This window comes from Pseudonaja textilis, chromosome 2 (genome assembly GCF_049901715.1).
Source record: "Pseudonaja textilis isolate UNSWEBS1 chromosome 2, rPseTex1.2, whole genome shotgun sequence".
NCBI classification, from domain to species: Eukaryota; Metazoa; Chordata; class Lepidosauria; order Squamata; family Elapidae; genus Pseudonaja; species Pseudonaja textilis.
In genome coordinates, this window is record NC_141991.1 from 42235988 (window position 1) to 42256880 (window position 20893).

The 20893-nt window shown below is 38.2% G+C and overlaps 1 protein-coding gene across 4 annotated transcripts; it reads left to right on the plus strand.

Moving 5' to 3' along the window:
* Positions 1–3379: 3379 nt before the first annotated feature.
* TATDN2 (TatD DNase domain containing 2) lies at positions 3380–16040 on the plus strand. Of its 4 annotated transcripts, none has more exons than XR_015741614.1 (7): positions 3380–3527; positions 4001–4368; positions 5149–6717; positions 7658–8524; positions 9130–9305; positions 9801–9984; positions 13322–13570. XR_015741614.1 is itself a non-coding variant. In XM_026722788.2 (7 exons), the coding sequence occupies exons 1-7, from the start codon at positions 3458–3460 to the stop codon at positions 13460–13462; spliced, it is 3327 nt and encodes a 1108-aa protein (XP_026578573.1). In that variant the 5' UTR covers positions 3382–3457; the 3' UTR covers positions 13463–16040. The 4 variants fall into 4 exon arrangements, 3 of the variants coding, with proteins under 3 accessions (XP_026578573.1, XP_087779849.1, XP_026578585.1); XM_026722788.2 differs by having other exon boundaries at positions 3382–3527; positions 9178–9305; positions 13322–16040; XM_087923723.1 differs by having other exon boundaries at positions 3485–3663; positions 9178–9305; positions 13322–16040.
* Positions 16041–20893: the final 4853 nt, after the last annotated feature.

The following is a 20893-nucleotide window of genomic DNA, read 5'->3' on the forward strand; positions in this document are numbered from 1 at the left end:
GCACTGTAGAACATTTAATCATAATAAAAGGAATTCCACAGTTGAATAGTAATATATATCTGTATACCAGATGAGGGTAAAAATATATGGGTTTTTTTTCTGCTATGTGGATGATTCAAACAGCTTAGAAAATTATCCTGTTGTTGAAATACTTCCCAAAGTCAGAATAGGCCATTTTTCTCCTTTCGTGTAGATTATCTCGTGGACATAAATGGCCTTCAAAAAGTCCCTGACAAAATTCTAGCAACTTATTCATTTTCTGAGTAGTAGAAACAATAACAATATTTTTTGTCCAATGACAAAATTATTTTCTAAGTGAAAATATATTATTTAGAACAATCAAGCACACCACTACCAAACATGCCACCATGATTTCATATAATATAGCTTTGGTAATTTCAGAATTCAACTCCTACTATTCTGTACACTGATTAATATCCTAGCACAGAGTTCCCCAACCTTTCCGGTTTTGTAGGACTGGCAGGAGGAGGAGGAGGGGATGGTTTTCTGTGAATGGCTTGTAAGCACACGTGCATATTGCTTGCACAAGGGGTGCGCATGCACACTCACCCAATGTTTGCATGGTCTGGTTGCAAACAGCTCACGGCACACTAGTGGGTTGTGGCCCAGAGGTTGGGAATCCCTGTCCCCTAGCACTTATTGAACATTAAATAGGCCTTAATTTGATCTAAGCAGACCAATTGTGTTGCAGACAAAATTGATGGTTGTTTCACACACTTTTGAGGTTTTTGCAGAATATAAAATACTGCAACTTCATTTCCATGTTTGGAGAATTCGGGGATGACTGAGTGGTTAGATGGACTTTCCTGACACTGACTTGAATAGTTTTGTGTCATGAATAAATTCACAAATTCTATGAATATTGGAGTCCATTGGTGGGATGGGGATGGCAGTGTATGATAGTGACATCTAGTCCCGTCACCTTTTGTGTTTAGTCTTGGGTCCTTTGGTACCTGATTTATCTCTACATTTGCGAACACAAAATAAGAAAAAATTCTATTGTCTATACCTAGCCATGCTGTGCCACTAGCTGTAAATGCCTCCTGGAGAGGACCTGGCTGGCTATCACTCCGACTTTTGCCATGTGTTGCACTCTGAAAAGTATAGTTGACATAAAATGCAGCAACACAAATATTGAGTGGTAATGGTTTTTATATATCTTTTATCCTGCAACACTGGAAATTTCTCTTAGCTCATTGCCAGCTGGAGGCATCATTAGTCCTATTTCACTGAGGGAGCCAGAGGAGCTTTCTGTAGAGGAAGACGTTGCAGAAATAGAGAAATAGTACTTGAAAGAAGAGGAGGAATAATAATTATTTTTCTCCAAATTTGGCAACAGTGTTCTTCTTTCCTTTGGCCTACAGCAGTGGCATCCAAACTGGGAGTTGAAGTTCACAAGTCTAAAATGTTTCAAAATGTTGCACAAATTGGATATCCCTGATCTACATTTAATGGTACTGAGGACACAGAGGTGGCAGAAGCAGGATTGAGGAAGAATGCACATAAAAACGTAGTAAATTGATGACAGAAAAACAGCCAGTGATCCACTGAGCCTGCCCTCTGAGTTTTTTTGTTTCTTTTTATTTTTTTTATTTTTGTTGGATGATAGTGTTGGAAGTTAGAAAAATGAAATATTTTAGGATATACTAATGTTGGAAGAAATATCTTTCTGGGTTCAGTTCCAAGTGGGGAAAAAGACACTGGAAACATGGAGGCTGTTTGGAAGGTTTAATGGACAGGACCACATGGCCTGGAGCTGCAGAGTGAAAAGGAAGGATGATCACATGCTTCAAGGTGAAGAAGAGATCAAAAAAGGCTGATATGCTGAGAGTGCCTGGGTTTTATAACCTTTGTTGGGATTTGAATTGGAGTTTGTATTCTGATTGGTTGTCAGATTCCATGAGCCATGCAGGGGCAACTCTGTAGGCTGTCCTGAGTTCCAGGCTTGGTTGTGCCTTACTGGATGATGATGAAAGGGCTTTTGAGCAATTGCTATAGCTTTACCTGGAGATCTTTGTTATGTAAAGTATTTTGGCCCAGGCCTTAATGGCCCACCCATTAACAAAGGTGGGGGTGAGCTTCTGCTTCTGAGGTGAGTTTCTGCTCTTGAGTTTCTACTCTTTTTAGGGAAAATATTTTGCCTTTTTAATATTTTCTAGGATATTTCAATTTTCTAGGAGAGGGGTGGGTGCTAACTTCCTACACTAATAAGGCAGAATATTTCCCCTAAAAGAGAAGGAGAAACTCAGCCTCCCCACTTTGCGAATGGGCCATTAAGGCCTGAGCCAGTCTATTTTACAAAGATCTACCTTCCTCAGGTAGAGCCATAATAGGAATTGCCCAAAGCCCTTTCATTACCTCATCATCCAGCAGGGCTCAACCAAGCCTAGGACTCAGGATAGCCTACAGAGTTGCCCCAGCATGGCCCCATGGGAGTCTGACAACCAATCACAATACAAGCTAAAATTCAAATCCCAACAGAGGGCATAAAACCAAGGGACTCTCAGCATTTCTTCCTTTTTTTTTCTTCACCCGCAGTATGTGATCCTTTCCACCATTAAACCAGCTCTCCAAGCAGTCACCATGTTTCCAAGCTGACTGGGGAATTCTGAGAGCTGAAGTCCACCAGGCTTAAAGTTGCCAAAGTTGGAGAGTCACACACGGTCCCTTGAAGGGAGGCCAGCAAAAGCAGGTGGCATCCTGACCTCTCAAAGCGAGGTCAGCGATAGGCTTCAAGCCCCTTCGTCTTTTAAGCTACCATGTCTAGGGAGATTCTCAGTCATCGAGGTCAGAGGTTATTTGTTTATTTATTATTTTGTCAAGCGATTATAGGATAACAGGCATAAGTATAAACGTAGTTATGAATCCATGAAATGGATACATATAAGAAAAATAAAAGGTGTTTTATTTTTAACTGGATAGTAGGGAATGGAAGGATTTATATGCATACCGGCTGCCTGCAAGGAATATAATTCCTTCCATTCCCCACCATCCAGCCAGAGCTGAAGAAGCTTCTTGGATGAGAAGCGAAACGTCTTCAAAGAAAAACCAGAAAGTCCCGTTGCCTCTTGGGGGAAAAAAAAAACACCTTTGGGACAAAACTACCATTACTTTCACTTTCCAAGAAGCCGCTCCCGGAGCGGCTGTTCGGCTCACCCCTATTTCCATTCGAGCACCCGCAGTGACCTGAAACTAACGCCCCACCCTTCCAGGCTGAGGCCTTCACAAGTCAAGCCGCCCTTGTCAGCTTCGCGGCTTCCGAGCCCCCTTCGCAATTCCCGACGCTTTTGGGGAGGCGCTTCCCGGAGGGTGGGGGTTGGGGGGAAAGGGAGGTGGCGCGCGGCGTGAGGAGGCCGCGAGAAGGTGTCGGAAAGCGGATGCAGCCGGGAGAGTCGCCGAAAGGCGGCTTCGCAGAGGAGGCGGTTGGAATCGACCAATGAGCGGGCACGGCTTAACGGCAGGAGGAGGAGGAGGAGGCCGAGGCCGTCCCCAAGGCCTGGAAGAAGGTTCTGTATGACCCCCCTCTCCTTCCTTTCGGGCTGATCGCGAAGTACCCTTCTGGGCATTACTAGGGCGGCCCTCCGCCTCTCTTTCCCCCATCCCCATCGGTTGCTGTTCTTGCAGGAGGAGGCTGGCTGGAGGGTGGGTGCGCCTGGCGCCCCTGAGATGGGCCCGGAAGAAGGGCCGTAGCGCTCTGCTGCTGAGCGGATCCGCGCCCCCTCTCCCATATTTTGGCCTTAAAGATGGCTTTTGTTGACGGTCGTTTTATCCGAGGGCGCGCGGATGAAGGTGGGAGAAAGAACCTTGGTGTGGAGTATTCTCTTAATGGTCCTTTATTTGCATTTTCGGCTGATGCGAGGTTTCAAAAAAAATAAAAATCCGCAGCATGTTTTGAAATAGACTGCACCAGCCAAGCGGAAACGGGTTAAAATTTGCCTTTTTCTAACCCCCACTTCCCCTTCCCCATTTTAATATCCAGATAATTTAGCCCCGATGCAGCCGAGCAGGAGACGCAAAATCGTGTGGGACGGCTTCGCTGGGAGCTCACCTGCGAAATTCAGCAAGCTCACCGAAGAGCCGGCCCAGCCGCCTCGCGGGAGTCCCGGCGGTAGCCAGGCGGCCGGGTTTGGGAAGCCTCGCGTCTTCTCCCCGGCGTTTTCGTGCAGGGAGTTCTCCCGAACTTCGTTCGCTGCCGAGGATTCTTCCTCTGATGAATTTGAAGCAGATGGTGACATCAGCGGTGGTGGGCAAGAGCCTCCTGTCCTCAGCAAAACCTTCCTCACAAAGCCCTCTGCTTCGGATATGTCGGCGAAAAATGTGGCGTTTTCCAACCGGGAATCCCTGAAGGTATGTTAAGTAGCAGCTGAAACTGCTGAGTAGAAGTAGTTGCAGAGGGAATTGGAGAATATAGATATTGCTGTTGATTCTTAGATGTTTTTATGACTTGGCAGTTATTTATTATACAGTGCTACTTGGAAAGGGTTTAGTGATGAATGGCCTCAAAAATCCGTATTTGACTAAAATACAGTATGCTGTATTTTGATAACCTTCTTTTGGAGGATAATTCCATTTTTATCCAGTCATTAGGCTTTCATTTTGTAATTTTTTTTGAAGTATTTGTAATTAATGTTACGTTGCCCTCTCTCATTTGGCCTTCAAAATATTTTTAAAATTATATATCCCAGATATTTTCCCCTCTACAGTCTTTAAGAAATAGGCAATTCTGGTCTCACTAGCAAAAAACAATTAACTAGAATTTGATAGCTTATATTATCTAAATTATTTTGCCTGGTTACCGTCCTTGTAGTAAGTAAGGATAAACATAAGAACAAATGTTGACTTGCAGTTTTGGTTTTGAGAGTAGATTGCCAGGAGCCCTGGTGACATGGCAAGTTTCGGATCCTGGCAGAGTTAGTCCTTATAATGTGAGGAACCAAGTAACAGGGAAAAAGCTATTCTGAACCAGCATGTAATGTATGGCCTGTAAACAAGAATTCCTTCAAAATCTCAGTTTTATTATTGCTGATGAACATGGCTATTGCTGCTTAACCTAGTATGAGCTAAATAGTTTTGAGAGTTGGCTTTTACTTACAATTTATGGAGCTTACCTTACTCTTTACTATTTAGATCAAGCAAGAAGATTGCAGTGATGCAAGAATAAATATTGCAGCAGTCCCTGAAAGAAAAAGTGCTTTGAAAGAAAAGTGGGCTGAATGCGGCCGGAAAAGAATAAAAGGCCAAGATCCAGATGAGGGATCTCGATTAATATATCGTAAAGCTCTGCTGAGTATATTTGGGGGACAATTGCAAGCCCGAAGAAAATCTTCATCTCTAAATGGAATTCATAAGGAAAGCCCTTCTAAAGAAGAGGAACTCGGCTCAGTTAACAACCGGAGACAATTTTCGGTAGTATCAGAAATTAGAGAGCAACAAGCTGGAAACAAATCTCTTTGTTTGAAAACTGCACCTAAGGAACGTATTAATATTTCTGTTAAGCAAGGCAATAAAGAATCATGTTGGTCAGATGGCAGTTCAAGGCATGTATCTCTAATGTCAAGTTCAGAAGAAAAAGAACAAGAATCCAACATTCAGAAGGATTCTTTGAATTCAGAAAGCTCTGTAGAATTGCAATTTGAAAAAAAATCGGAACTTCAAGAGGACTCCAACTTCAAAAAAGCTACTACAAAAAAAGAAAATAAAACTTTGCAGTACAGTACAAAAGAGATTTCTAAACCAGGAACTGGATTAATACAAATCTCTACAGTATCGAGATCAGAGCATGAAACAGATTTTCAACCAGATCTCAACATTGAGAAAGCTGTTACAAAAACAGATAATAAAACTGATCATAGTGTTAAAGTTTCCAAACCAAGGCATAGTTCAAAACATAGACATAAACGATCAAAATCTGAATATGAATTGGAAGTTCAACAGGCTTCCAGCTTTAAGAAGGCTGTTAAAGAAACAGAAGAAGAAAGTTCTAAGTATAGTATAAGAGAACATGCCAAACCTTTGGTTAGGTCAAAGCAAAGTCATCGATTATCAAGACTTGAGGATGAACTTGATGTGCAAGAAGATTCCAATATTGAAAAAGCTTCTACAAAAAGAGAAAATAAAACTAAGTGTGATACAAGAGAACTTTCCAAACCGGTAGTTACCTCCAAATATGTTCACATAGAATCAAGTTATGAAGATGAAGTAGAATTTTATCAGGGATCAGATGACTCACAGGTTTCAGTAAAAGAAAAAATAGAAGTTGGGCAAAGTAAAACGAAGAAAGAAAATTTCCATTCACAGCAGAAATTTAAAATCAAGTCTAGCTGTTCACAAATTGGAGAGCAAAAAGATGAGCAAGTCTCTTATAAACAGCTTAGTAAAACCTCTGATGGGAATATTTTTGCTAGCCAAGGTAAAACAAAAAAATGGAAATCAGAAACTCACTTGAGAAGCATAGCTGAAAATTCAAAATGTGAAGCTGAAGAGACCAAGCAGAACAGCAATAATCAGAAAGCTCTTATAAAAGGTATCAGTGCTTCTGCAAAACATAAAAACATAACAAAAGACAAATGTATTTCTTCCACTTCATCTAATGCACAAAGTGATGCCTCAGAGAAGTTTGTGAATTTGCAGACAAGTGTTACTGTTGAATCCTCTCAAGAATTAATGTTTATGGATGATTCAGAAACAGATCAAAAGGTAAAACATTAACCTATTAGAAGGTAATTTCTAAAAAACATAAATAATATTGTCACTATTTTAACCAAACCTAAGAAACCTAAATTGAATGAAAATACATTTAACTTAGTCTGGAAATGTGCTAAAATGCCTCAGCTTTTCATTATTTTTTATCTAGATAGTGCAAGAATTATAGCAGGCTTTAATTGATAAAGAGAGTTGCTTTAATTGATCAAATATTTAGGGATTCTAATTATGTAGATGTTTAGAAGTGGCACCATTGTGGGAAATTTAAGTGGTAGATGGAAATGTGATTCCAGATAACACAGCAGATCTATACTTTTACTGAAATATTTCTATATTTGACAAACCTTCGCTTCATTTTGAGACTATATTAGCTTTTCTGGGAGTTTTCAAGTTGCATGATTTTTTTAAGAATTTCTGATAAATTATTAAGAATACATATATCTTAGCCAGATGTCCATAGTAGACCTAAATTATTCAGAATGAGTTACACTCAATGAATGATATTATTTCCAACTATTTGCCTTAATGACAAATAATCTGGCTTTAGATGTGATTTTTAAAAATTTACTACAGCAATTCTAACTGTCCTTTTTTTACAATTACAATAGTCATAGAACTGGAATGCCTAATAAAAGATAAGTGTACAAAGTAAACTCTTAGAACAGCTGGTTTTAGATGCTTAGGAAGTCTATCAGCAGTTCAGGTGAGAGAGGGAAGGGAGGTCAGTGGGAAGATTGTATTGGCCTGCTGGAAAATTGTGTTACACTGGGACATTTTAGGGACAGTCCTATCAATTGACTATACTGCACCAGAAGCTGCTGAGGGAAGAAATGCCATGGCTGCCATTTTAAATATTGTTATAGAAAAAAAATAGATTTTTGAATAAGTCTCATTTTTATGCTCATCTTAAATGGATCTCTCCCTTTTTTTTCAGTGTATGGAGTTCAAGAAAGAGCTTTCAGGTGAAAATAATTGGTCCGACACGGAAGATGGAGAACCACTGGTTACTTTTTCACAAGAAGATTCCATCTCTAACCACAGTCTTTCAGAACCAAAGGAAATGTCATTGTCAACAACAGAAGTTGTGATGTATCCTCCTCATTTATACAGTCAGAAAATGAGTGTTTATTCAAAATACTGGACAAGCAGTCCAAAGTCAACACATACTTTTTCAAGCCCCACTGAAAACCTTTCATATTCCAATCATCTCTGTGATATTTCTTTAGAAAGATCAATAAATACAACGAAGGATAAAAAATCTTCAGAAAGTATGCAAGAGAGAGAGTGGTCATATGGTTCCTTATTGGACTATAAAGAGAAAAAAAGACGCCACAATGTGGAAATAGCATATGTCCCCATCTTCTCTTCATCACGCAAGTCAGACTCTTTTACTAATAATTGTGTAAACCAGGATTTATCTAGGAGCTTGCCCAAATATTTAGAAGAAGGTTTTATTGATACGCACTGTCATTTGGACATGTTATATTCAAAAACAGGTTTCAGAGGCACTTTTTTTGAATATAGGAAAATGTATAGTAGTACTTTTCCTAAAGAATTTCAGGGCTGTATAGCTGACTTTTGTGACCCTCGTACTTTAAAAAACAACTTGTGGGAAGATTTATTAAAAGAAGACATGGTTTGGGGGGCATTTGGCTGCCATCCACATTTTGCTCGTTATTACACAGAACTTCATGAAAGAACTCTCTTGCAGGCAATGAGACACCCCAAAGCAATTGCCTTTGGCGAAATAGGACTGGATTACTCTCATAAATGTAGTACAGAAATTTCAGAGCAGCATAAGGTAAATGTTTATACTAAACTGTGTTAACATACTTTATAATTGTGTAGTACTAAACAGTAATTGCATTGATTAACTGGCTTTAGATAAAATACCTTGTCAGACCTCTGAAGGTGATAATAGTTTTAATGGTGGATTGCAGAAGTGTCCAAAAAAGTTTTGAACTCAGCTGCCAAATTTTGAAATCCAGTTGCTCTGTTTCAAGTTCAAAGCAACTGTTTTGGTCTTGCTGGAAGTGTCCCAACAATGTTCTGAGCTTAAATGGCCCCAGTTACCACTCAAAAGTACCAGTTTCAAATCTAATGTCAAAACATTACAAATTCAGAATCTTAGAGAATCTTTTTTTACTCCGGAGTGGATTGTTGAATCATTGTGACAAATTCCAAGCCTTTTTAAAAAAACTTCAGAATGGGTTGTTGAATCATTGTGAAGTGTTATTTCCAAAGAAACATGCAATGCTGTCCTAAAATGGTAAATGTGATAAATAACTGAAAACAGTCCAGTATTTCTTGTATTTAAGTATTCATCATATGCTTTGGTTTGGTTACATTATAAAAGGCCGTGCTTAATGCTAGCATATTTCCCCCATGTCTTACTTTTGTTCTCAGGGCAATTGTAATGGCCTTTGAAGGTGTGCTGCTTTTTACTTGCTTCAGGTTTTTGAGAGGCAACTGAATCTAGCTGTTTCCTTAAAGAAGCCATTGGTCATACACTGCAGAGATGCTGATGGTGATCTGTTAGAAATCATGAAAAAATGTGTACCAAAAGACTACAAAATACACAGGTAATTGTACTGGGTTCTTAAATTGTATTATTCCTTTTATTTAAAAGAAAAACAGTAATTGGATCTTGAAAGGATTAACAGTCTGCCTGATTAGAATATTATCATGAGGTGTAACTCTAGACAACAACACCTTTGAAAAATTATAGAAACTGAGAGATTTGAGTTGTGAAGACCTTACAATTTATGGACAGCTAAGCAATGTATCAAATAATTTTTTCCCATGGTCTCTTCTAATTCACAAATCAAAGCTGAAAATGAAAACATAATCTGAATGAAAGAATTCAATTTCATTGAAGTAAGATTCCATAAATAATAGTTTTCATTCAAGATAATTTTGACTAAAGGTTTTCATACACAATTTTTTTACCAAAATGGTAGCTACTATGCTACTTAACTGTTTTGTTAAGTTTTTAGTATGACCTTTATTAATGTTTTCTTGTTTCTGATTATTCATCTGACATAGTGGGATGACCATTATTTTTGATTCCTTCATAGGCATTGCTTCACTGGCAGGTATAGTGTCATTGAACCACTTTTAGACTACTTTCCAAATCTAACTGTTGGATTCACCGCATTGCTATCTTACCCATCAGCAAATGAGGCTAGAGAATCTGCTCGAAAAATCCCATTAAATAGAATAGTGGTAGAAACAGATGCACCATATTTCCTTCCTCGGCAGGTAAGATTGTTTTTTAAAAATGCATCCATTATCTTTTACTCTATACTGAATTAACATAAGTGGTTTTTTTTTTTTGAAAGGGAAAGTCCTAGGATAGGAAGTATGATTTTGAAATGTAAGAGGCTGACATTTTTTCTTTTGATTTGTAATAAAATAGTTGATGCATGTGATATCTCAGAAAACTAACAAAAGATTGATAACAGAGATATTACAATATTACAGGCATCAAAATATTCCATTAGTTCAAAGCTTTCCATATCCAGTAAAAACTGAGATCAGTGTATTTGTAGCACTACTAAATAAAATTGAAAGTAGTTCTAAATTTAATTATGCCTTCATTGCTGTATTTTGATGATATGCAAATAAATAAAGCAGAGGCAAAATAGCCCTTAACAATGACATGGTTTATGTATTAAATGAAATTATTCCTAATCCATGTTATATTATATATTCATTTGTGCTAATGTTACATAATAATAAAATCAATTTCCTTAGTAGGGAAAAGAATTTAATACATCAACCAGTATAGATGATTCAAATTTTTAATCCAAATGGAACTCTGACAGAATGTAAGCATAATAGGTGGAAGAACATACTGGTAGTCCTCAGTTAAACGTTTACTGGAATTTTTGTTGATAATGGATCTGGTCATAAAGTGCAATGTCACCTGACTACATTGCTTAGTGACAGCAATACCAGCAGTTTCCGTTGCTGTCATTAACCAAATACCACCAGTAGTTATGTGAGGAGCCACCCATTCCCAGTTTGGTCCGTCTCAGACTGAAACCTTGGTAAGGAAAGGGACTGTCTCCTCTTAATTCCTCCCCCATCGCCCCCTATCTCTGTTTTTTTTGCCTCCCTGCAGGACAGCATTTGGCAGCAGGGGATGGTAGTAGTACCAGCAATGTTGCAGTGTCCCTAGCACCATTGGAGGGTGCCAAACCTCAACCCTGCACCACAACTAGCCCTACAGCACAAACCCCAGCTGTCCTCAACAAACTCTGCTTCACAGCTCCTGTTGCTCCTAGCTGACCATCAACTTCTTCCTTCTGTTGTTTATGAGGTGCACCTTATGCAAGACAGCTCGTATCAAGCCTTCTCTCCGAGGCTACATATGCACTTCTCCAAACTGCATGCTACTTCCTCAAGATTTTTGAGGCCTTCCAAAAGCTCATGGGAAGGCTGCACCCACACTGCATCCCCAAATGCCCATGGCCTCATTATTTTTCAGAAGGCCTCAAACTCTTTCTGGAGCATAATGAGGAAGCAGCACACAGTTTGGAGAAGCATGCACGTGGCCTTGAGAAGAAGGTCTGGCAAGGCCAGCAGCTGCCTCACATAACACCTGGTTGGATGTGCCTTGTCACCAGCAGGAGGAAGCTGGCAAAGATGGTTAGCATGCAGGACCTGGTAGGGCTGGGACTAAGCACTGGCTGGCTGTGGCATGGGGCTTGAGGTGACACTCCTCAGCAACAAAGAGTAGCAGTACTAGGGCTGAAGTAGAGGCCCAGGGGTGGTAATAGGCGGTTGAGACTGCTGAAAGCCCTGTGCCTCTATTTCAGTTCCAGCAGTGCCACCCTAAAAGGAATTATGCTGTACGGAGCAATTAAAAGGGTGGAGATAAAGGGGGAAATAGGCAGATGGGAAAAGTGCCCCTCTGGTTGTAAGTCTGAGTAGGCTGCCTAGCAGCCACATTTTGTCTATGTAGTCATGGAAGCTATGCAACAACCATAACTTTAGGGGACCAGTCAAGTTACACTGGTTCATCTTCACTGTAACTAAACGATTGCTGAATGAATGGTGGTTAACTGAGAAGTGCCTGCAAATGTTTCCTAAAACTAATGAGTCTTGAAGAACGAAAGCAGTATAGAAATTGCACTTAGGCTTATATACCACCCCACGGTATAAGTATATAAGTATACCATGGAGTGGTGGTATATAAGCACTCTCTTGAGTGGTTTACAACATCAGCATATTGCCCCCAAGAATCTGGGTCCTCATTTTACTCACCTTAGAAGGATGGAGGGCTGAGTGAACTTTGAGCTGCTCAGGATCGAACTCCTGGCAGTGGGCAGAGTTAGCCTGCAATACTGCATTCCAACCACTGTGCCACCATGGCTTCTGTGAAATACCAATATCTGCTAAAGACAGCCATAGAATATATACCATATCACATGAAGCAATATTGTATTTTGAGCACTGCATCTCTTTAACAATTTCCCCCCAAAAAAGATACATAGATATAATTATAAGTTACAGTAACAATCTATTATTAATAATATAGTCATGACACAATAAAGCATATCAAAATTTTAATTCCTTATTTCATGTTTCTGTATGCAATATATTGTTAAATATTCAATGTGTTCTAAAACTGTTATATAATAAAGTTATTATAGACTTCTTAGAAGAAACAGGTTAAATTCTCTTACCGCTAGAACAGATTCCAAAGGACATTTCTAAACATCAAAACTCTTTTAACTTAATACATTCATTGCCACTGCACTTAGTAGCACATTGCGGCTATACTGCAGCTCCTCAAACAGCATGCTATATGAAGGCAAAATTTCAGTTGGAATAAGGTGGGGCTAATGTCTTGGAAATAATATTGATTCATGTGGGGTGACAAGAAGTTGTTTTGTGGTCTTAGAGGTGGTGACTATTTTAGCCATACTGTGCTGTATATAGGAGGATAGAAATTGAAAAATTTCATAGGCGGAGAACTTGAGGGTAACTGAGGGGTAACTGAACTGACAGAGTTCCCCAACCTTTCTGGCTTTGTGGCCCAGTGGGTGTGGGGAGACGGGATGGTTTCAGTGGGTAAGCATGTGCGTGGGCACATCTCCATTTACACAAGTGGTGGAATTGCCCACTGTTTGTGCAAAAGGAGTGCACCCACAATACTGCTGCTTGTGCAAATGGGGATGCGTACTGTCTTGCCTGCCACTTTGGACAGCCCAGTTCTGAACAGTTCACGGCCCAGCAGTGGGCTGCGGCCCAGAGGTTGGAGACCCTTGCTTGTAAAAGAAGTGAAACTTGAGGTTGAAATTGCTATTAGCTGCACATTAATATATTGATAACCAAACTTTTTGGGAGGAGATGTCAATCTTTCTGCTAGTAAAAGAAGATAAGTAGTTAAGTCTGTTTAGCAATTGCAAGATTTTTTTACATGTTGCTATACATATTGTTAATAAAAACAACTTTGTTTGCAGCAATAGAAAGACATATAGAAAGGGCTATATCTAAGATAAGATATGATCATTTGTTACTTGTTAACCTACTTTCTTGTTTATAGAGTTGAAATCTGTTCTTTGTCTAAAGCTCCTTTTTTTTCTAGGTGCCAAAAAGTGTTAGCCGGTTTTCTCATCCTGGAGTAGCTCTGCACACAGTGAAAGAGATTGCCTATCTCAAAGGGGTGTCATTACCTGTCATGTTAGCTGTTCTAAGGCAAAACACCAACAAAATTTATAACTTGTAAGAAGGTGCAAAGAGAAGAGGGAAGAACTGGAGAGGAAATGCTTTTGTAAAGTTGATTTGATCCTTTTAAATTTATTTTATAAATGTAAATATAGATCTGAACTTGGAATACCCTTTAATATCTTTTTTTAATTCCTTCAATTCTGTTACTTGTTCCTGCTCTTTAATGTGCCTCGGTGTTGATTTTAATTCTAAGAGCTTTGGTTTTTTAGTTGTTAATCTTTGGGGGCACAAACTGTCAGTATTTTAATTTTTCAAAAAGAAAACAAAAACAAACCTAAAGTGCTCTTAAAATTATTAAGCTAAATTGAAGTATTTCTTCTGAGCAGCATAATCACCTACAATAATGGCCAAAATTGTGGAAACCTTTTGGGAAAAGTGTATTTTTGAAATTTGATGGCTAATAACACCACTTTTTTGGGAGTAGTATCATAAAATTATATATCAATGGAAAGATAATTTAATCAAGAATGTAATGCAATAACTTTTATGAAGGATTTGCTATTAAAATAGCAGTTATAAAGAAGAAAAGTGACACACATAGGAAAAACGAATATACAAAAATCATCAGAAAAAATGAGATATACAAAAATTATCACCATAGAAAAAAATGAAATATACAAAAATTATCACCATATCAGTTAATACTTAGTTGGGTAACCTTTAGCATGAATTACAGCCTAACAACATCTTCCCATGGAGTGAACCAAGTGTTTTAGTTCTGCAGCTGTTATAATGTGAAACCAAGATTGAATGATTGCTTCTATTAACTGGGTTTTATTACTTGGTTGCTTTTGACTAACAAGTTTCTTTAGTCGGCTCCATAGATTTTCAATTGGGTTAAGATCTGAGCTATTCCCAGGCCATTCCAGCAGTGCAATATAATTATCTTGAAACAACCTTTTGCATACAGCAGCAACATGACATGGAGCTGAATCCTATTGAAATATAAATGCTTCATTATCTTGGAAAAGATCGTGTGTGGAAGGCTTCAGTTTGGGTCAAGTATTGCATTAATGTATTTTTGACCATTTATACTGTATAATACCATTAATCACACAAATTCTGCCCACACCTTTTGATGTCATACAACCCCAGACCATAAAACTGACTGGGTGTTTCAAAGTACATGTAATGCAATCAGGATGCAAATCTTCTCTGATTCTTCTCCTTATATATTTTATGCCATCACTACCAAACAGGGAGATCTTGGTCTCATCACTCCAAATAACATTATCCCATTGTTCCTGTCTAGGTAACATGGGTTTTAGCCCAGTTTAGTCTTTTCAACTTTTATTTGTGAGATAAAAGTGGCTTTTTCATGGAATTCTAGATTTTAGGCCAAATTCTTGCAGTCTGTGCCAAACAGTCCTTGCATTCAACTTCACATTGAATTGCATCTTGTATACACCCAGATGATTTTCTTCTGTCACTTAGGCACAGTCTCTTAATTCTTCTATTATCACTTGCTATTGTGCACCTTTTCCTGCCTTTACCAGTGTGGTTTTGTAGTGACTGAGTCTCCTTATACCTCTTCAAAAATTTAGAAATGCCACCTTTGGTTAAGTTTCCACCATTTTTTCTTTTAATTTTTTACAACTGTAGCCTTGTTCACTTAATAATAGTATTTTACATTGCTTTCTAGGCAACTAGTCAACTCTTTGCACCATTACTTTAATTTTATTACATTTATTATGTTATTACGCTCACTAAATGAAAGAACACAAAAAACCCGACCAACTTGATAATGATCTCATAAATACACTGACAAATGTCCTCCTTTTAGCTTCAATACATGACATCAATAACTGAACCCTACTGTGATCTGATTGGTTCATTGCCAAAACAAGATGATACCTGATTGGCTCTCTAAACACTCATGCTCTTTGGCTACAATCAGATGAAGGAGAACTACCTGATACTAACCTAAGCAAGTTGTTTATTTGGCTATAACTTTTCACAGAACACAGATAATTGAACAGACTTCGTTGCATTACATTCTTGATTAAATTATCTTTCCATTAATATATAATTTTATGGTACTATTCAAAAAAAGTGGTGTTAGCCATCAAACCTCAAAACTACACTTTTCCCAAAAGGTTTCCACAATTTTGGCGACTATGGTAATTGCTGCAACAAAAACATTGCCCATTTATCTAACATACATGTAGAAATAACCTCGAAGAAGTAATGAAATGTATTCCCTGTTTCTGGTCAATTTTTTTCCAACATACTAACCCATTCACTCTTTTCACAAAATAAAAATAAATGATGAATAATTTTTTAAAGAGACATAAATATTGTTTACACTTAATGAAAGTCACAGAAATTCCCTAGCTTCATTATGCTGAAGTGAAAAATACCTGCACGCATGCAGGTTAATGAAACAAAGTTAAGGGAGTAAAATAGGGTATCAAGATGATTCATGAAAGGCTAATTAACTTTTAATTTCTATTTGAATGTGTTCATTTTTAGTTTCTTCAAAGAGTTCTTAATTAGGGAAGTGATTATATGTTTCTATAATTTTATGCATTACTTTGACTTTAAACAATTTGTCAATAAATTATTTTTGTATCAGTGTTCTGACAATTAATCATCTCGGCAAAGCAGAAATATTGTAGTCAATAACACTGAAAAGAAACATTCCTTTGTCTTCAGAGCAGCTGTGTGTTTTAGCTTTGAAATTTACTTCTGTAGATACTCTTGGTCATGTTATTAAATATGTTTCACAGTGTTTATGAAAGTAGATTTTTAAATAGTTCTTTTTCTCCTTTTGCATGTATGTTCAAGGTATACACATTAAGAAGGAATGGCAATATACTATTATCCTGCTAATATGCTAAAGGAATGCAACAAGATTAAGAAAGATGTCTTTTCCTTAAAGGTTATATTTACCCCTTTGATTTTGAAATTTTGTAATAAACTAATACTTTTCCTTTTTGGGCTGCAAAGCATTAGGCTAGTGGTATCCAGATAAATTAATTTTAGAATCTTGTTTTAAGAGCTATCTAGGGGATTATTCCTTTCCCTTATTCTCATCCACCTTCTTTGGTATTTGCTTTTTATTTCTGGCTTTCAACAGCTCAAGGTTTTTATGCTGAACCATAGTTACACATTCTGGAATCAGAAGATTTATTGGGTATTAATTAATAATCTTGTGCTTCAAAATTCAGAATAAGAGTTGGGGAAGGGACCTTGGAGGTCTTCTAATCCAACCCCGCTCAAGGAGGGAAACCCCGTATCACTCAGACAAATGGGTGTCCAGTCTCTCTTTAAAAGCCTCCAGTGATTCATTTCTCAGGTTGCTTGTTTGAGAGGTGAAAAGAACTGCAGTTATTTTTTTTCTATATTTTGCACATGTAACCAGGTTTCTTAGTGCTATGTTAATATAAACATCTTGCAGAAATACAGCCATAAAAGAGCCAGCAACGTGAAATGAAGATTGAAAGCTGTATTTTTATTAGTATGAACAAGAGATAAAACTAGCAATATACCAGTAAAATTAAATGGCCTTGTTCACAAGATTTTTTTCTGAATGGCTCTTCTATTCAGGCGTCTTCCTCCTTTTTGTTGTGTATCAGAAAGTGATGAAGAAAGGATTGGGGAAATAACTGATCGTTGCCGTTTTCAAACTGGTGTTTCCCCAAATTCTGCCTCTGAAAATTTTATGTGGCCTTCATAATGATGCTTGAATAAAAGAGCCATTGAAAAAAAACATTCAGTGAGAATAGAAAAATGGTGTAGGTTAGCAATCATCAATATGTGTGCAATAAATTATTTCCATAAATTGAGTGGGATCAGGTTAAGTAAATAGCAGTTTATTTCATTGGGATTGTGGATTGTAAAAGGAGCAAATGTCTCCCTTTGCGCACTTGGTCTTCTCAAATTGAGTTGACAAACCACAGATATATACTCAACATTGTTTAGATTACAAAATTAGACAAAATGGAAAACAGACACTGCTGGCATTATCCTGCTCAAAAGAACAAAGTGGCCCCAGAATCCACCTGCCTTTTTCATCACAAAGTCATGGATGTCCAAAGTGAAATTCCAGAGGAAATTTGAGGAGTATCTGGATCTGAAGAAAGGCCAAAAAAAAAAAAAAAAAAGGCAACGTGGAGATTTGATCAAAGGAACAACGGAAAAAGAGACTCCTGGCAGGTGGGCAGGAGAAGATGGGGAAGTGAATTGGTTCCAGACCCTAACTTAAGTGGCCAGTAATTGTACTAACCTAATGATAGATGATCTGATCTTTTAACTACCTCTATTGCCAAACCATCTGCCTTAATCAGTCAACAATTAGGGAGCAACCAATCTTTAGCACCAGTGCCCACATCTTTCAGATTGGTGATTAACAGTGTAATTAAAGAGAAAAGCTCAAATGAAGCCACAAGAATTAATTTTTTGATGTATTCTTGGTTACCCAGTAATAATGATGGTTAATTTTTAAGATTTTTTCTGTAACAGGCAAACATGGCTACCTTTTAGGAAATTATTCCCATTTTTCATGTGACTCAAACTATAGAAAATAATGGACATGTAACATATATAGGACCCTAGAAAAATACGTATCAGAAAATCTCATATTTTTGAATTAGTTTTTAAAACAATGCAATCATAAGGCTGGTAAAAATGACTTTTATCCAGAAATAATGGATGCTTGTATTATGGATTCATTTTATTATATTTAAGAGTGATCCAACTTGAGGAACTCTGGACAGCTTACATCAGTAGTGGCTAACCTTTTGGGGCTCCTGTGCCAAAAATTCGCACAAAAATTCTCGCGTGCCAGCACCTAGAAGGCAATGCATGTGCCCCCCATGCCTCCTGTGCATGCGTGTATGATTCCCCACCCCCCCGCTGCCCCCTTACCTGCACTGTGCCTCCCAACTGATTTTTGGCCTCCCAGAGGCTTGAGGGAAGCCTCTGCAGCCTTTTAGGCCAAAAAATGGGCCTGTTTTGTCACTTCCAATATTTCCAGAAATATAGGAAGTGACAAAACGGGCCTTTTTTTCAGCCTACAAAGGCTGTAGATGCTTCCCACAAGTCTCTGGGAGTCCGAAAAAGGCCTCAAACGGGCCAAAAATCAGCTGTGAGGCGCGCACATATGCAATGAGTTAAGTTTGCCTGGGGCTTGTGTACCCGCACAAATGGCTCTGTGTGCCACCTGTGGCACGCATGCCATAGATTCGCCATCACGGGCTTACATTATTCGATAGTAAAAACAAAGAAAAAATGTGAGGATGCATAGTGAACTAAATGACCTTGATGGAGCAGTGACACCAGCATTCATCGGCAACCAGATAGTAACTTCTGGCTGGCAAAATCTGTCCAGAAAAAGGAGAGATTGTGATATTGCCCACATCTACTCTGGATAGCTGCTCCTTGTGGGTAGACTACAGGATCTGAATTTTTTTGTGTGGTCTACTTGTGAGTTGACCAATTGGGAGTTGAGATTTCAGTCAAACTCACAGCCATAATGCCTATAGAGACATAAGGTTCACTGAGCCTCATTTCTTAATCACTTTCATAAATTACCTAACTGGTTTTCAACTATTAAGGAAACTTTGGATCAAGTTTTATAGCATTCAGTGTGTGAGTTTCCTTAAATCCTCAGCAAAAGAATTTTGAAATAAAAATTTAAGAACTAAAAAAATTCTCTTTTTGGAATAAGATGCTACACTGGATACACAAATGAAACTGGCGAATATCTTAATTAAAAGGGATATACTAATAAAAAACAAAGAAGTGACTTGTATAACTTTCCTATGTTGGATTTACAAAAGGGACCTGTTTAAAGTTTTGAAGACTTGTGACAAGGGACGAAGAAAAAATGAAAAGAAACCAATATCTAGGACATGATTTTGGGCCAGTCATATTGTCTCAGCCTAACTCACCTCACAAGGTTGTAAGGAATAAGGAGGAGGGTGTGTTGAATATATTCACCTCCTTGAGTTATTTGTTATTACTCATACTCGAGGTAGGATAAAAATAAATATTATTTAAAAGGATTTTAAAAAATCAAGATTACAGGGTCATAAAAAGGAAGTTTGATTGTTAAAAGCAAAGAATCTAAAGTTGGTTTATTTGATCAAGATTAAAATATATATATGTTATTTCTAGTAATCTTCAATAGACTTTGGCTGACCAGGACTGAGCAAGGGTTTAATTATATTTATAGATAAGAGATATGGAAGGAAGATATAATTAGTTGTGTTTTAAGAGAAAGTGATTAAGTTACTAAAATTGTTTATACTTGTGATGAAGAAGGAAGTCATTTCTTTATATATATATATTTTTCTTTTCTATTTCTCTATTTTTTCTCTTTTTAAATTTATTTTAGTATTTATCTTTTTAACCGTAATGTTTAATAAAATTATTTTTAAAAAATCATGAAAAATCCTAAGCATCTGGAAGGACAAAACCAGAAAGAAAAACTTAAGGCCTGAGCAGCCACTTTACTCCCAAATCCTGTAACAAAGCCAAGTTTTTCCGATTTTTCAGAACATCATTAGGTATCTCTGGAGGAATACTATTGCAGAGGGATGTGCTTTCCACACAAAGAGTCATCTGATTTTTCTACTCTGTAGACTAAAAATAACAAAAATATGATTATTAAAATCAGATTTTAAGCAAATAATGGAAGCTGTGGATCAAAATACACTGCTCACAAAAATAAAGGGAACACTTAAACAACACAATGTAACTCCAAGTTAATCACACTTCTGTGAAATCAAACTGTCCACTTAGGTAGCAACACCGATTGACAATCAATGTCACATGCTGTTGTGCAAATGGAATAGACAACAGGTGGAAAGCATAGGTGGTTAGCAAGACATCCCCAATAAAGGAGCGGTTCTTCAGGTGGTGACCACAGACCACTTCTCACTTCCTATGCTTTCTGGCTGATGGTTTGGTCACTTTTGAATGCCGGCGGTGCTTTCACTCTAGTGGTAGCATGAGATGGAGTCTACAACCCACACAAGCGGCTCAGGAAGTGCAGCTCATCCAGGATGGCACATCAATGCAAGCTGTGGCAAGAAGGTTTACTGTGTCTGTCAGCATAGTGTCCAGAGCATGGAGGCACTACCAGGAGACAGGCCAGTACATAAGGAGACATGGAGGAGGCCGTAGGAGGACAACAACCCAGCATCAGGACTGCTACCTCTGCCTTTGTGCAACGAGGGACAGGAGAAGCCCTGCCAGAGCCCTGCAAAATGACCTCCAGCGGGCCACAAATGTGCATGTGGCTGCTCAAACGGTCAGAAACAGACTCCATGAGGGTGGTATGAGGGCCCGATGCCCACAGGTGGGGGTTGTGCTTACAGCCCAACACCGTGCAGGACATTTGGCATTTACCAGAGAACACCTTTATTTTTTTGAGCAGTGTATATGAAACACACTATATTAAAAGCCTTAGAAAAGCCCATAA